Source organism: Rhinatrema bivittatum, chromosome 9 (genome assembly GCF_901001135.1).
Source record: "Rhinatrema bivittatum chromosome 9, aRhiBiv1.1, whole genome shotgun sequence".
Classification (NCBI taxonomy): domain Eukaryota; kingdom Metazoa; phylum Chordata; class Amphibia; order Gymnophiona; family Rhinatrematidae; genus Rhinatrema; species Rhinatrema bivittatum.
The window spans coordinates 169,650,504-169,666,815 of NC_042623.1; the positions used below are offsets into that span (position 1 = coordinate 169,650,504).

At 44.4% G+C, this 16,312-nt stretch overlaps 1 protein-coding gene across 4 annotated transcripts in view; it reads left to right on the plus strand.

Annotated features, from left to right (window-relative positions):
- The first annotated feature begins 3,527 nt into the window (after positions 1–3,527).
- D2HGDH (D-2-hydroxyglutarate dehydrogenase) overlaps positions 3,528–16,312 on the plus strand; it is a 91,308-nt gene continuing 78,523 nt past the window's right edge. For 2 of the 4 annotated variants that reach the window (XM_029616074.1, XM_029616076.1), the window contains exons 1-3: positions 3,528–3,971; positions 5,796–6,211; positions 7,590–7,647. In XM_029616074.1, the coding sequence (XP_029471934.1) occupies positions 5,803–6,211; positions 7,590–7,647 (467 nt within the window). In that variant the 5' untranslated portion in view covers positions 3,528–3,971; positions 5,796–5,802. The remainder of the gene's footprint in view (positions 3,972–5,795; positions 6,212–7,589; positions 7,648–16,312) is intronic. The other 2 variants (XR_003858644.1, XM_029616077.1) reach the window with 2 other exon arrangements.

Here is a 16,312-nt window from a genome sequence, read left to right on the forward strand (position 1 = left end):
GTTTTTCTCCCCTCCCAGCAGATGCAGACAGAAGAAAAGCTTTACCATACTGTTAGTATATAAAGCAGTGTGCGACCTGCAGTCGCTCCATATTCTCTTCCACCAGCAGATGGTAGAAGTGCACAGTCTGGAGTCAGCTTCTACAGATCCAATTATTCCCAGGGGTGTTAGGTCCTGGATTGGTACCATCCCCCTGGTAGAGTAGAAGCAAGTAGGGGGGTAGGTGGCGCTTGTCCTGTGGAGGGGTTTGATAGCCAGTGGTTTGGTTCCCTAACCCTACCTTCCTTTGGCTGGCTACTTCCTCCTGAACCCTTACCCCCAGTGGGTCCTCTCCCAGGCAAATATTTTGAATTTATTTCTGGAATTATTTCTTTTTGAGGGATTTTATCCTTTAAGAAAAAAAAGCTAAGGTGGAGTTAGGCTACGCAGTGGCAGCAGCCTCACAGCCAGGCCACAGCATGAGCGGTGGTTAGTGCTGTCACAGCCCCAGTAAAGGGGATTGAAAGCCAGATGCTGTTTGCTGCTTACAGGTGGAATTTGGTGTGCAGCACCTGTAATGGCCATTCCTGCAGAGCATGGGAAGAAGTGTTTGGCCTGCGGCCAGTGCAGAACCAAGGTGCAAATGTTGGGATTGTGAGGAACACAGATTCCCAAACATATGCTGGGGGAGCCGCAGCCAGTCAGCTTTTCAGGATAAACAATGAATATGCATGAGAGAATTTACATGTGCTGGCGGCAGTGCATGCAAATTATTCATTGTGGATATGCTAAAAACTGACTAGCTAGGGGGCTCCGAGGAGCAGTTTGGTAAGCACTGCTGTAGAGCACACATGAGCGGTGGCAAGGGTGGTTGGGCAGCTCCTACTCCTAACCCAAAAGCGAAGAAGCTTACCATGAAGAAACAGCTGCTGCGGAGTCGGGGCAGGGGAGCAAGATAGCACATGAACCACAGTCATGTTTTCTTCTTCTCCTGTGCTGCAGGGGTTCGTGGGGGAGGGGGAAGTTAATCCTTCATCATTGGATCCTATTATAGGAAGGGGAAAGGGGCCTGAGGATTCCTGACTGATTCTTTTCTACAGACGGTGTTGTGCTTCTACATAAGAACATAAGTTGCCATGCTGGGTCAGACCAAGGCTCCATCAAGCCCAGGATCCTATTTCCAACAGTGGCCAATTCAGGTTACAAGTCCCTGGCAAGTACCCAAAACATTAAGTAGATCCCATGCTACTGAGGCCAGTAATAGCAGTGGCTAATCCCTAACTCAGCTTGATTAATAGCAGTTAATGGACTTCTCCTTCAAGAACTTATCCAAACCTTTTTAAACCCAGCTACACTAACTGCCCTAACCACGTCCTCTGGAAACAAATGCCATAGCTTGTGTGTTGAGTGAAAAAATGTTCTCCGATTAGTTCTAAATGTGCCACATGCTAACTTCAGGGAGTGAGCCCTAGTCCTATTATCCGAAAGAGTAAATAACCAATTCACATTTACCCAGTCTAGACATCACGATTTTGTAATCCTCTATCATATCCCCCCTCAGCCATCTCTTCTCAAAGCGGAACAGCCCTAACTTCTTCAGCCTTTCCTCATAGGGGAGCCATTCCATCCCCTTTATCATTTTAAATGCCCTTCTCTGTACCTTCTCCAGTACAACACTTTTTTTTGAGAGGCGGCAACCAGAACTGTACATAGTACTCAAGGTATGGTCTTACCATGGAGCAATACAGAGGCATTAACATATCTTCCGTTTTATTCACTTCCTAATAATTCCCTACATTCTGTTTGCTTTTTTTTACTGCAGCAGCACATTGGGCTGACTATTTCAATGTATTATCCACTTATGAAGCCTAGATCTTTTTCCTGGGTGGTAGCGCCTAATATGGAACCTAACTTTGTGTAACTACATCACGGATTATTTTTCCCTTATGAATCACCTTGCACTTGTCCACATTAAATTTCATCTGCCATTTGGATGGCCAATCTTCCCATTTCACAAAGTCCTCCTGCAATTTGTCACAATCTGCTTGTGATTTAACCACTCTGACTAATTTTGTGTCATCTGCAAATTTGATTACCTCACTCTTATTCCTTTCCAGATTATTTATAAATATATTGAAAAGCACTGGTCCAAGTATAGATCCCTGAGGCACTCTACTATTTACCTTTTTCCTACTCTTTCCTGTCTTTTAACTAGTTTTAAATCTATGACAGGACATTGCCTCCTTTCCCCTGACTTTTTAGTTTTCTTAGAAGTCACTCATGAGGGACTTTGTCAGACGCCTTCTGAAAATCCAAATACATTACATCTACTTGTTTACCTTTATGTACATGTTTATTCACCCCCTTCAAAAACTTGTAGGAGATTTGTGAGGCAAGACTTCTCTTGGCTAAATCCATGTTGACTGTGTTCCATTATACTAAGTCTTTCTATATGCTCCAATTTTGATCTTTATAATAGTTTCCACTATTTTTCCCAGCCCTGAAGTCAGGCTCTCTGGTCTATAGTTTCCTGGATTACCCCTAGAGCCCTTTTTAAATATTGGGGTTACATTGGCCACCCTCCAGTAGGGATGTGCAATCATTTTTCCCGAATTAGTGTCAACAGGCTCAGAACACAAGGCTCAGTAAAATCAATTCAGGACGAATTAGACAAGAATACAAACAGCACAACACGTTCTAGCAATATTTTCAAGGCACTCATATAAACACAAATTTCTGTAAAGCATTAAGTAGCAACAGCACATTTTAAGGCATCCTTATAAGGTGCCACTTTTTAGCACTCCATCTTTCAATGTGCTTTTATTCATGCTCGCTCTCTCTTGCTGTTTGTTCCCAATGACCCTTTTAAATCTTTGAGTAGTGATGCCAGTATAGCCACGTCCTTCCTGCCTCTCCTTCCTCTGACCCCCACCCATGGCCATATCAAACTACCCTCTCAGTGCAACTTGGTGGCAGTACATTTCCCCTCTGCATCCGTGCAGCTGCAGACTCCTTGTGGTGACAATCTTTTCCGCCTGTGTGTCAGTTTGGCTTTTTGAAGCTGCAGTCCTATTCTTATTGGCATAGGATTAAGGAGGCAGGAGCATTAGAGAAGAGTTCCTCAGAAGTAAGGTCAGCTTATTTTAGTTAACAGCGGTTGCACTTTAGGTACCTCCCTGCTGATGAAACACTTGTGATGATCTCGCAGATACTAGGCTCGGAACCAGCTCTACTGCTGCTGCATATCACAATCTGCAAATCATATGTGCCAAAATTAACGAACACTTTCTCGTTAGTGATTTCTTTGAAAAGCCCTGATTTGCCCCCCCCCCCCTTTTTTTTTTAATGACGCCTCCCTTTTTAAAATTGGAAAACACAGAATCATTTTTAATGTTTTGGTAAGTTGTAATCTAAAAACTACTAATATGGCTGTACTAATAGGGGGAAGCAGAGGCTGATGTAATCAAAAAGGTGCCCAAGCCAATGTCATCGTTTGAGCCGTAACTCATTAGGACCCATGGAGGGCTGCCCACGTTCCTGCCCGCGGCAGACTTTCGCGGTTTTCAGTGTGTGTCATTGCTAATGCCACTGCCCCGCGGCTTTCAGGGCTGCCGTTTCCTCCCTAGCTGCGGCTTTTATTCAGCCTCAGAACTTTCTCCCGTGACAGAGCCACCGCTCCCCTGCACGCGCCCCTGCTACCCCTCACCAACCCATCGCGCGCTCCCGGCAGGCTACCAGCGACCGATGCGTCCCGCCCCCAGAAACAGCGGCGCCTGCTGTTGTTGCACGTTTCCCTTTCCCACTACCGAAACAGATGACCCTTTTCCTGAAATTACCTGGTGGAATTGCTTTTGCTCTGGAATTTACTTTTATGTTGTAGCATTCTGCTAGCAAACAGCTCCCCCTCCCTGCACGTTCGGCTGACCTTCAGACCTCTCTCTTCTCTGTGGGCCCTTTGCTCCTATTCAGTCTCTGCATGCACGGAAATAAAGGTTAGCAAACAAACAAGCAAAAAATATTTTATTGGCCTAACTTTGCATAGCCTGTGGACCTTTTAACGTTCTCTGTTGCAAATACGTGCCTTACTTAATACTTCTCCCAGCTAGCTTGTCTTTCTTGTGTCAAGTCTCTGACAGCAGCTATAACACCTCTTAAAGGCACAGCAGCCTATAGTAAGTTATAAACCAAAAAGAAAAGTAGCTCCTGGCTACTCTTTTTTTTTTGAGAGCCGGAACATTCACGTATTTAGATGCCACTAAAACAATATTTCAAATGCTGTGATTCTGCTGTGCATGCACCCTTCAAATGAGCAGCTGGCTTCCTTGAAAAATAAAGTAAAATGATCCTGGAACTGAGAGTTTAATCGTCTTATCTAGAAGTCCGTATAGTTCCTGGTCTACCTAGAGAAGGAAATTGTCATCTGGCTAGATAAAACAGGAGATATTCCCTTAAAGGCAGTGCTGTTTCAAGAACAATGAGACTCTGGGTTTGCGTAACCTAAAAACTACAAAGACAAACTTTTTGTTTCAAATCTTTTTATGATAAAAAAAAAATTAACCTTTGCTGCCAAAGGCTGTATTGTCCTGTTTTGGGAGTCACAGCTGCAGTTCTTTCCTTAGGTGATAAGACTTGATTACCAGTTTAGTGGTGAGAAGTAAACCCACCTTACTTCGCATCAGGAGTACGAACTACTGTTCCATACCATTGGCTCTTTAGGGGCCTGATGAAATAACCTGTGCTTAGCAGAGCGCATAGTTTTACCTGTAGTTGTGCACACATTTTTTGTGTACAGTTGCTACTCCCACAAAATACTGCTTAATGTAAGACCCAAATAATATAGCTTGAAAAAAGAAATCGCTATAAATACAAAACCTGCTATATGAGGAAATTCATTGAGAAATCAAGTATACCTTCATACAATGCCATTAATGAAATAGCTATCGTGTCTGTAAGCCCAAACGTTATGAGGCTTCATTAATCATTAGGTAACTTGATGAGGTAACTTGATCTGAAGGTATACTTGATCTGAAGGTATACTTGATTTCTCAATGAATTTCCTCATATAGCAGGTTTTGTATTTATAGTTGTTACTCCCACAGCAGCAAGGAGTTTTGTGCACATAAAATGTTCATGTAAAACTCATATTGCTTAGCACCCTTGAAAGGAAATACCATGCTAATGAAAGTATTAGCTATTACCCCCCCCCCCCCCCAATGCAGACAGGTGTGCTGGCTTATCTCAGGTTTTTGCAGAACTGGAAATTTTACTCCTTGTTGGAGCAGGAGTAAAGTTTCCAGCACTAGCATTAGTCTTTGGGCAGAAGCAGGAGTTCTGGTGCTGGGACCAATAGTTGGAATTTCTGTGCAGAAAACAAGCTTTGCATAGAAATATGATTGATTTATGTGCACAAAATAAATGTTCTTCAATGAAAACATTTTTGTGTGCATAAATCCTATTTTATATAACAAAACAAGCATAAATAATATTTCGTGTGAATAAATGCTATCTGATAGAATGCCTCTCCACCAAAGTTAAAATGTGTGATCAGCCTGTGCTGAGTGCACATTTTTTAACTTGGGTTTGTGTGCACATTTTTAACTCTTGATGCATTAGCATACCATTGGCTTTCTGCATCAGGAGTTAAATTATTTTTTTTGCACCTGCAATAAGAAAGTGTGTGCTGAATTTCAGCACACAGTCTTCATGCAGGGTTTATTCATGGTTCCCTAAGTTTGCTTTTTGGAGAACTAAGGACTTTTAAGAGGCATACGGATAAGAGTGTGGGCTGCAGTTCTAACCTATATTGTGTATTTTAGGGTAACTATGGTTGGCTCCTCGGTCGTCCACCACAGTTTGGTTTGGGGCCACGGGATCTTACTGAGAAGGCAGATAATCTGCTACAAGGGTAGAGCTTTGGCGCTGTATGCCGGTGCTGCAGCATACAGTACACTCCATGAGATCAGGAAGAAGGAATTGGCAAAGGACCTCATCCACAGAGTGGCAAAGCTTTGGCATACTGGTCCCTTCGGAAGGAGATGCTTTTTCTGTACTTCCTCTGCCAGTGCCCAGGAGGTGCCTCTCACCAGTGAGAGGTATGGGGTGCAAAGGCTACCTTTTTCTCATGTTTCGCCTGAGGATTTGGCCTTCTTTGAACGCACAGTGCCAGGCAGAGTTATCACAGATCCAGAAATGCTGAAACCATTCAATGTGGACTGGCTGAAGATGGTGCGAGGTATGTGCTTTCACAGTACACCATTGCCTTACAAAGCGCCTGCTGCACTTCATCAAATATTCGCCATACCCAAGTGCGCCTATTGCATTCAATCGGCCCTTATCCAATTCCCACTAGTAGTGCAATTTAATTTATCCCAGGTTGTATGTTCTTCTGAGCCTCTCCAGGTCATGGGAGTATAGTATAGAGGCAGTGTCTTTAGAGTTCCAAAGAGGGACACATTTGCAAGCATTATTCAACAACAATGCTAGGTGATACTAGGGAGCCCTGGGGTAGTATTTTAAGAGGAAGTTAAATTTTCAGCTCTTATTTAGTAGTATAATCACTGTGGTCCCTAAGGTTGATGCAGAGGGGATACAATTCCTCTGTTCTCATACTGAGTCCCTAAGAAAAGATGGGAAGACCCAAGGTTTGAGATGAACTGTAGTCTATATGCCACTGCAAAAAGAAGCAAACTGGGGCCTTACGGTTCTCAGCTGCTGTCCTACTCCATTTTCCATGTTAATTATGAAACCAGTACCATGTGTTGGATTGCTCCACATTCTGTCTGTTAGTCCAGTTGGTGTATTTGTTTTAAAACTATGGATAGGGTTGGAGGCATGAAATAGAACTGATATGATGGCGTGTTTTTTAAAAAAATCCTCCCTTGGATTATTTAGTTTTTTTTACACCATGTTTTAATATATACCGGGAGATAGGTTTCCATTCATTTATGCATACTATAAGCACCACAACGTTTATAAATAGTGGCTGGGTTTGAAGAGTTTTCAGTAATCTCTGATTTGGTTAATAGTGGTCATTCTAAGATTGTTTATAATCCATTCTGAGATTATTTCTAATCCAAGATTGCTCCAAGATTAAACTTGGGGGCCATTCAGTAGCTAACCCAGAGTGTATGTGACTTCCAGCCCTCTTATTTATTTATTTAAAACTTTTTTATACCAGCATTAGTGGGTACATCATGCCGGTTCACATCTTAACAGAAGCTGGAAAATACATAAAACAGGGGATTGGGGTTGGATCAACGAGAGGGTGGAGGTGGAAGGATAGCGCATCAGGCAACAGATAAAATATAAATAACAGGAACTGTCAAAGGTAACAATATAAATAACTGTCAAATATAACGATATAAATAAGAAAATAAGAGAGAATAAATATTACAAAATACAGAGCTATTATACAAGGGTTCAGGTCAGGAGATGATGATGCTTCAGGAGGATGAGAGTGAGAGACTAATCTGGGTAAGCCTGCTTGTCGGGCCTAACTCCCTCACTTGTCCTCAGTATTCTTGATACCAGCAGCTGAAAGAGTTTTACTTGTTGAGTTAAATGGTGTTTGTCCCTTTCTAAGTACTTATTTTATTTTTTTGTTGGTGCAGGTTGCAGTAAGGTGTTACTGAAGCCAGCAACATCTGGAGAGGTGTCCGAGATCCTAAGGTAACCGTCATGTCTTTTGCAGCCAATCAGATGTATAAGGCACAGAGAAGGAGCAGTCTCCTTATGCCGGGCACCGACATCAGAATGTGAAGGAAAGAAATAAAGATTTTTCTTCTCATGAGCACACTACAGTATAAGATTAAGCAGGGCTTAATTTAGGGAACTGTGGAGGGGAGTGGGAGTGGGAGACAGAAAGGCCTGGTGTGAGGGGGCAGGGCCAGGTCTGGGTATGAACTCCCTCTCTCTCTCTCAAATGCACACTTTTTCTGTCAGACACACGTATGTGCACATGCTTCTTCCTTTTCCCAGTGATGCTCCAGCCCCGCCACTGAGGGATAGCCTAGTGGTTAGAGCAGTGGGCTATGACCCAGGAAAACCAGGATTCAAATTCTGCTGTCACTCCTTGTGACCTCGGGCAAGTCCCTTTACCCTCCTTTGCCTCAGGTACAAACTTAGATTGTAAACCCTGTGGGGATAGGGAAATACCTAAAGTACCTGAATGTAATCCGCTTTGATGGACACTTTGAAGTGCCAAAAAGCAGAATATTAAAAAAAAAAAAAAAAAATCTAAATAAATAAATATTCAGCAGCATGGCTGTGCTGCCGAACTTCCCATGTAAGTTAGCTGGAAAAATGTATTCCTCTCGGACTGAGGATGTATCTCCCAGGGCTACTGCCCAGGAGGGAAAGGGTTAGGTCAGGCGTCATAGCCGGTGATTCGATTATTAGGAATATAGACAGCTGTGGGTGGCTGGAGGGCATGAGAATCACCTGGTAACATGCCCTACCTGGTGTGAAGGTTTCAGATCTCACGTGTCACCTAGATAGGATTTTAGGCAGTGGTACATGTGGGCCCCAACGACATAGGAAAATGTGGGAGGGAGGTTCTGGAAACTAAATTTAGGCTCTTAGGTAGAAAACTGAAATCCAGAACCTCCAGGGTAGCATTCTCTGAAATGCTCCCTGTTCCATGCGCAGGTCCCCAGAGACAGGCAGAGCTCTGGAGTCTCAATGCATGGATGAGACGATGGTGCAAGGAAGAGGGATTCCGTTTTGTAAGGAACTGGGTAACCTTTAGGGGAAGGAGGGTATTTTCCGAAGGGATGGGCTCCACCTTAACCAGGATGGAACTAGGAAGCTGGTGCCAACCTTTTAAAAAGGAGATAGAGCAGCTTTTAAACTAGAACAAAGGGGAAAGCCGACAGTCACTCAACAGCACATGGTTCTGAGGGAGGTATCTTCAAAGGATACTAATGAAGCATTAGAATTAGGGCATCACAACAGAGAGGGTCCAATAATAAGAAAAATAGTGCAAGAGCCTATAATTAAAAAATCACCTGAGCTAAAAGATTCCAGTTTATCCCTGTCAACTGAAAAGCAGAATGTAAATGTAAACAAAAAACACACTTTGAAATGTTTGTATGCTAATGCCAGAAGTTTAAGAATTAAGATGGGAGAATTAGAATGTATAGTAGTGAATGATGACAGAGACTTAATTGGCATCTCAGAAACATGGTGGAAGGAAGATAACCAATGGGACAGTGCTATACCGGGGTACAAATTATATTGCAGTGACAGAGAGGAGAATCTTGGTGGTGGGGTGGCGCTTTATGTCTGGGATGGCATAGAGTCCAACAGGATAAAGATCCTACATGAGACTAAATGTATAATCGAATCTTTATGGGTAGCATTGCCTTCTGTGTTGGGGAAGAGAACAATGATAGGAGTATACTATCATCCACCTGGCCAAAATGATGAGACTGACAGTGAAATGTTAAGAGAAATTAGGGAAGTTAACCAAACTGGTGGTGCAGTAATAATGGGAGATTTCAATTACCCCAATATTGACTGGGTAAATGTATCATCGGGACATGCTAGAGAGAGAACGTTCCTGGATGGAATAAAAGACAGTGTTTTGGAGCAATTGGTTCAGGAACCACCAAGAGAGGGAGCAATTTTAGATCTAATTCTCAGTGGAGAACAGGATTTGGTGAGAGAGGTAATGGTGGTGGGGCCACTTGGCAATAGTGATCATAATATGATCAAATTTGAATTAATGACTGGAAGGGGAACAGTAAGTAAATCCATGGCTCTTGTGCTAAACTTTCAAAAGGGAAACTTTGATAAATATGAAGAATAGTTAGAAAAATAACTAAAAGGTGCATCTACAAAGGTAAAAAATGTGCAACAGGCATGGACATTGTTAAAAAATACCATCCTAGAAGCACAGTCCAGATGTATTCCACACATTAAGAAAAGTGGAAGGAAGTCAAAACCATTATCGGCAGGGTTAAAAGGTGAGGTGAAAGAGGCTATTTTAGGCAAAAGATCTTCATTCCAAAATTGGAAGAAGGATCCATCAGAAGAAAATAGGATAAAGCATAAGCATTGGCAAGTTAAATGTAAGACCTTGATAAGACAGGCTAAGAGAGAATTTGCAAAGAAATTGGCCATAGAGACAAAAATTCACAATAAAAACTTTTAAAGATATATCTGAAGCAGAAAGTCTGCAAAGGAGTCAGTTGGACCATTGGATGATCAAGGGGTTAAAGGGGTACTTAGAGAAGATAAGGCCATCATGGAAAGATTAAATGATTTCTTTGCTTCAGTGTTTACTGAAGAGGATGTTGGGGAGATACCCATTCCGGAGAAGGTTTTCATGGGTGATGGTTCAGATCAACTGAACCAAATCACGGTGAACTTGGAAGATCTGGTACACCTGATTGACAAACTGAAGAGTAGTAAATCACCTGGACCAGATGGTATACACCCCAGAGTTCTGAAGGAACTCAAAAATGAAATTTCAGACCTATTTCAAATAATTTGTAATCTATCATTAAAATCATCTGATGTAGTGAAGATTGGAAGATGGCCAATGTAACCCTGATATTTAAAAAGGGATTCAGTGAGGAGGAGGAGAAGGGCAGAGAGAATGTGCCTTCTCTCTCTACCTTCCTCTTCGTCCTAGGGATCCTAGTCCTCCATTCCCAGCCCTATCCCCTCAATGAATCCCTCAATGGTTCTTGTTCCCCTCTCAATGGTCATAAGGCCCCCAAATCTCATCCATATTCCCTGGTAGTCCTTGAGTCCCCCTCCCCCTAGAAAATCACCCTCTTCTGCAATTCATCTTTTCTCCCTGTTTACCCAGTAAGGCATAGACATCCTTTTCAAGCCAGAATTAGCTGGCTCTTCTTTACCTTGGGGGGTGAGAGCCTCTTTGTGCTGGGGGGGGGGAGGGTTAGAATTCAAAAGCACAAACTGCTCTTTACCTCTTCAAGGGAGGAAGGAAGGGAACAGCACTGCATGCTCTTCTCACTCACTCCCTTCTGTCACCTCCCCTCATTCACTTTTTTTCCCAACCTTCCGATCACCTCTCACAGACTACCCCCAATTCTGATAGTCTTACACATCAGTCCCTCCAATCCCATCATTCATCCACAGCTCTTTTAATCTCTTCACTCTTCTCCCCTCACCTCTACACAGTCCACAGCTTCTTTGATCTGCTCAGGAGGGAAGGTGACCAGGAGCAGAGACAATGAGGCCCAGGATGTCAGCACAATAAGCAGTTAGTTGGGCCCGTAAACCAACATATCAGAGGTGGCAGATATAATGGGGCTAACAGGCATTCACCTGTGTGTCTTCAGCTTTCTTAGCATATGGACAAGTGGATCCACAACCAGTGGGGTTTTGCACATCTACCAGCAGATGGAGGTGGAGCAAAGCTGACATCACGGTATATATATCGCTGCAGTGACATCAGCCTGCCAGTATTCTCTGTCTCCAGCAGATGGTGAATGTGAATCTCCGAATTGGGGTTTGCTTAAAAAATTTTCAAAGGAGAAGAGATGAAGGAGATTTATTCACCCCGCTCTCCTGTGGTGATACCTTATGGTCCCTCCCTCAGTTGAGAATTCCTGAGGTGATAACTTTGGATCCCTCCCTCAGATGAGTGCCGTGGTCCGGTAGATGGTTTTTCAGCCAGCATTGATGTAAGCTGAAAAAAAAAAAACAGCTGAAGGGCAAACGGATGCAGGAAGCTGAGCGCAGCTGTGAAGGTCCTTACCCTCTCCCCCCAGAGCCGGAGGCTAACCTTGTACTCAGCCGGAACAGGCTGAACTCAGGTAAAGAGTAATTTAAAAAAACAACAAAGAGAGAGAAGGGGAGTTTGGTATGGATTCCTCTTCCCTCAAGTATCCGTGCTCAGCGGACCAATCCGATGTTTGTCTCTGCCTCTGGGGGAGCTGGGAATTTGGGCAGCTTGGCTGATTGAGAAGCAGTTTTGGCTAGGCCCCACTCTCAGGCTTGGCTGGTTTGCTGAGGCGGCATTTTTGTGCATTTTCCTGTGCATAAGATGCTCTCTTTAGTTGTGTCAGTTCATGCTGTGCGCCTGATTTTGCAACTAGTTGGGCGCATAGGAGTGCCTGCTAGAGCACTCAGTTGTGTGCGCTCACACACGCATGCACTTATTTTCACTCACTATCGAAAGCATCCTGTTGGGAGCTCAGTTTGTGCACTTATCAAGGCACAGTGTTGAGCGCCTAAATTTTGGGTGCCTAATATTTGCAGGGCAACTCAGCTGGGCATCCTCTTGTCAGCCGCCTGGTGGGGGACGTATTGCCAAACTAATGGAGCCCATAGCAAAGAAGCCTAAGCGCCTTGCCCTATGTGTTGCTTGTTATATTCGGGCATCCCAGCCTGGCGTTCCCTCTAACTTGTGCCAGTGCTGTTTGGAGGCTCAGGGAGAATTGCCTCCATCTGATTTTCTAAGACTGGTTTTTCTCAGCCTGGTGTGGGAATGGAAAAAGAACTGCCAGAGGTGTCGCCAGATTTTGGGGCTCCCCTAACTGGTTTGTCAGTGGAGGAAGGTAGTTCAATGGGTGTAGGTCTGATGCCCCCTGGTTTTGGCATGGATCCCTTTGCTTTTTCTTGGGTAGAATTTTTTCAAGGCCTGCAGCCTTTTCTTCAGGCGCAGTCCTTGGCCCCGGACAATCTTATCAAGTCAGGATCGCAGGCTGCGGATTCCTGTACGCATGGTGCTGCGGGTAAGCGTTGGAGTATACCCAGATCTGCTGCAGGTCTTCCCGATAGGGACCCAGATGGCACGGATGACAAAGCCAATCCTTACTCCCTGGGATTGGAGCCGTATAGAACTATGTTGCATTTCTTTCATAGAGATGAGTTACTGGCTCTGATTTCCCCAAAATTGAAAATGCTGGGAGTACTGGGGCTGAATCCATGTCTGAGCCAAAGAAAGATCCTATTTTAATTTGTTTGCGTAAAGCCTCTTGTTTCTTCACTATTATGGAGGCCATTCAAGAATTGATTGATCTTGAATGGGGCACCCCGGAAGCTAATTTCAAAGGGGGATGAGCCTTGGAAGAACTGTACCTCCTGGATCCAGCTGCAAGAGAGCAATTGTACTTTCCAAAGGTGGATGCACTTGTGTGTGCCATTACCAAGTGGGTGACTATCCCCACAGAAGGGGAGCAGCCTTGAAGGATGCACAGGACAGGAGAATCGAGGCTATTCTTAAGCAGGCTTTTGAAGCAATGGCAATGTTTATTTATTTAAAATCTTTTCTATACTGTCGTTTAGTAATGCACCATCACAACGGTTTACAGAGAGGCACGTAAATTTATATTTGGTTAAAATCTTACTAACAAAGTGCCAAAACATTTATCGGTAACATGCTTTCATAATACAGTGATACCTCGGTTCTCGAACATAATTCGTTCCAGGAGGACGGTCGAGAACCAAATTGTTCGAGAACCGAAGCAATGAAACCCAATAGGAAATAATGGAAACTGGATTAATTCGTTCCAAGCCCCAGAAAATGCCTATTTACTGGCCTAATTTGTATATAATATGTAGAAAAACATGAGTCTCAACAAGAAATAAAACATTGGCAGCCTTTATAACAGCTTTATTCTTAAGGAAAGTAGAGATGGTTGATTTTGGCACGCCATACTCAGCAGACAGATCCGAAACACGTGTGCCCTGTTCATATTTGGCAATGATTTCTTTCTTCAGCTCAATAGTTGTTCTCACAGCTTTCCGCTTACCTTTGTCTGCATTACCACTTCTGGCTTTCTTTGGACCCATGTCTAAGGGTTAAATTCAGTGTAAAGCGTGACTCTCTCCACAAAGCGTGACTCTCTCTCTGCACTCACACTGATGACGCAAGCAAGGCGCGCTGGGCCGAATGAACGCCATTCGGCTCAACTCGGCTCATCTCGGAAGTTCGAGTTCCAAATATTTGTTCGGATTCCAAGACAAAAGTATCTCGAATCTCCTGGTCGAATACCGATTTGGTCGAAAGTCAAGGCGTTCGAGAACCGAGGTATCACTGTATAAGGTATATGATGCATGATCTGGATCTTGTCCTTTGTGATGCAGTACAACCTGGCCCGGGGCAGAAAAGGCTAGGACATAGGAATATAGTCACAGCTAATGCCAAACCTAGACACCAGAGGGCGAGCAGGAGGGCGGCGCGAGCTACAGTTCCCTGGTTCCCTGAACCGGCACCTGATCCCTGGCTGGAGAGTGAACAGGAACAGGTGGAGGAAATAGGGACTGATGCCTATGACTCAGCAGAGTCCATGGAAGCAGAGGAAGAGGGTGTGCCAGTGTGGTGGAACTGGCCACAAAAGCCCAGCTACTCAGAGTCAGGGGAGGAGGAGATGGAGGTAAGCTGGGGAGAGGAAAGCTCCAGCTGTTCCTCTATGGAGGTGGAATAACCAGGAGGTTGGGGGAAAGGCAAACACTGTGTTTGTACAAGGAGGGTTGAGAAAGGTTGGAAAGGAATTGCTGTTTTGAATGCTGTTTAATTCTGGCTGGTTCAGGCGAACCTAAGCGTTTAGGCTTAGGCAGGCTAAGACAACCAGGCATTACTATATGGGCTGCAGCCTGTGAGGCTACAGGACCACATTAAACCCTTTTGTGATAAAGACCTTTTTCTGTGTACTGTTTGGGAGTGCCAGGACTAGGCCTGGCACTCTGACTAGAAGCTTGGAGGAGTCCATAGCAGCGGTGTGCAGGAGCTGTGCGATTGGACAGGAAGTGGTATAGGAGCGGAGAGGGATCCTTGAAGCCCAGCAGAGCCAACACAGAGTGCTGAGCGGAGGGGCATGATCGTGACACCTTTTATATGATTAATAGGAAAAACCATACAAGAATTGTACTTTATATTGCAGATCTCTTAAATTAGTCTATAATAATGAGTAAAAATAATAAAATATACAAGTACGCTACTAGGTGACTTTTGCTGTGTGTAGATGTTCTTTTGCTTGTTCATTTATACTTCATATTCTCCATTCTCACTGTAAAATGCTTTTTTGAAAAGCCATGTTTTTAAACTTTTTTTTAAAGAGTTTTAAATCTCTCTGTAATTTTGTTTCGAGTGGTAATGAGTTCCATAATGCTGGTCCGACTAATGATAGGGCTCGCTCTCTAACTTGGGTCAGTTTTGCTGTCTTGACCGAGGGGATGGTTAGTAGAGCTTTATTAGCTGATCTAAGATTTCTCTGTGGGAGGTGTAGCTCTGTGTTTAACCAGTCTGCTTTTTCTTCGTTGATCAGTTTGTGAATTGTGCAAAGTGTTTTATATTGCACTCTTTGTTCTATGGGCAGCCAGTGTAATTCGTCAAGTGTTTGAGCAGATAGCTTCTTGTTGCTCCCTGGTGGCTCGCTCTTGTTTACTTTACACTCAGGAGGTCAATGAATCTGGTGTGAATTCTAGGGCAGTGATAGAACTAGCAGCTGCCATTTGGTCCGCACTTCGGCCAGAGAGGTTTCTTTGGTAATAGTGGCCAGGCATCAGCTGTGGCTGAGAAATTAGTTGGCCGATACAACCTCGAAGTCTAACCTTATGAAGTTGCCCTTTAAAGGCTCACTCTTGTTTGGGAGCAAGCTGGAGAAAATAGCCAATAAGTAAGGTGTGTCCCAGGTTCTTAGGTTACCAGAGGATAAGAAACAGTTACCACACTCCTCCAGCATGAGAGGTCATACTAGGGGGGGGGGGGCAGATGATTTCTACCCTACAGAGGAGTGTGTTGCATCCGTTGGTCTCAGACGGCTTCGACCTTTGCGCCTCACCTTTCTTCCTTCTCTCTCCTCAAGGCTTGGGAGGTTGGCTGCCATCGCCTCTTCATGCCGCTCTCCCCGGTGTCCCCGGATCGGCAACGGCGACAGTGTTCGCCATGTTTCTCCTGAGGGCTTCCTAGGGTGCACACGCCCACACCACTCACGTCTTTATCCACGTCATGGCGGGAACCTCAGGGGTGTCCCCTCCGAGTGACGTCAGCACATCCTGGTATTTAGCCTGCCCTTTGCTAACAAATCGAGTTAGCAAGGATTGGAATAGCTCCGGTCTAAGCTGCTCTGCCGCTTCCTAGCTGCCGCAGGAAGCTCTCTCCACCCTTCGGGGTAATTCAACTCTAACCTGGGTACCCGCTCCTCGGGGGCCCTTATACTTTCTTTCAGGTGCCTATCCTGGGATACCAGGTACTCTCTCTTCGAGGGCCTGCTCTCCCTAACTTGATGCCTGCCACTCTACAACTTCTGCCTGCCAGGAATTCCAAATTTACAGCTTCTGCTTCAGTGAGCACTAACCTATCAGTCTATCTCACCTACAGCTTCAGCGCTCTAAATCCTGTTCATCGCGCTGT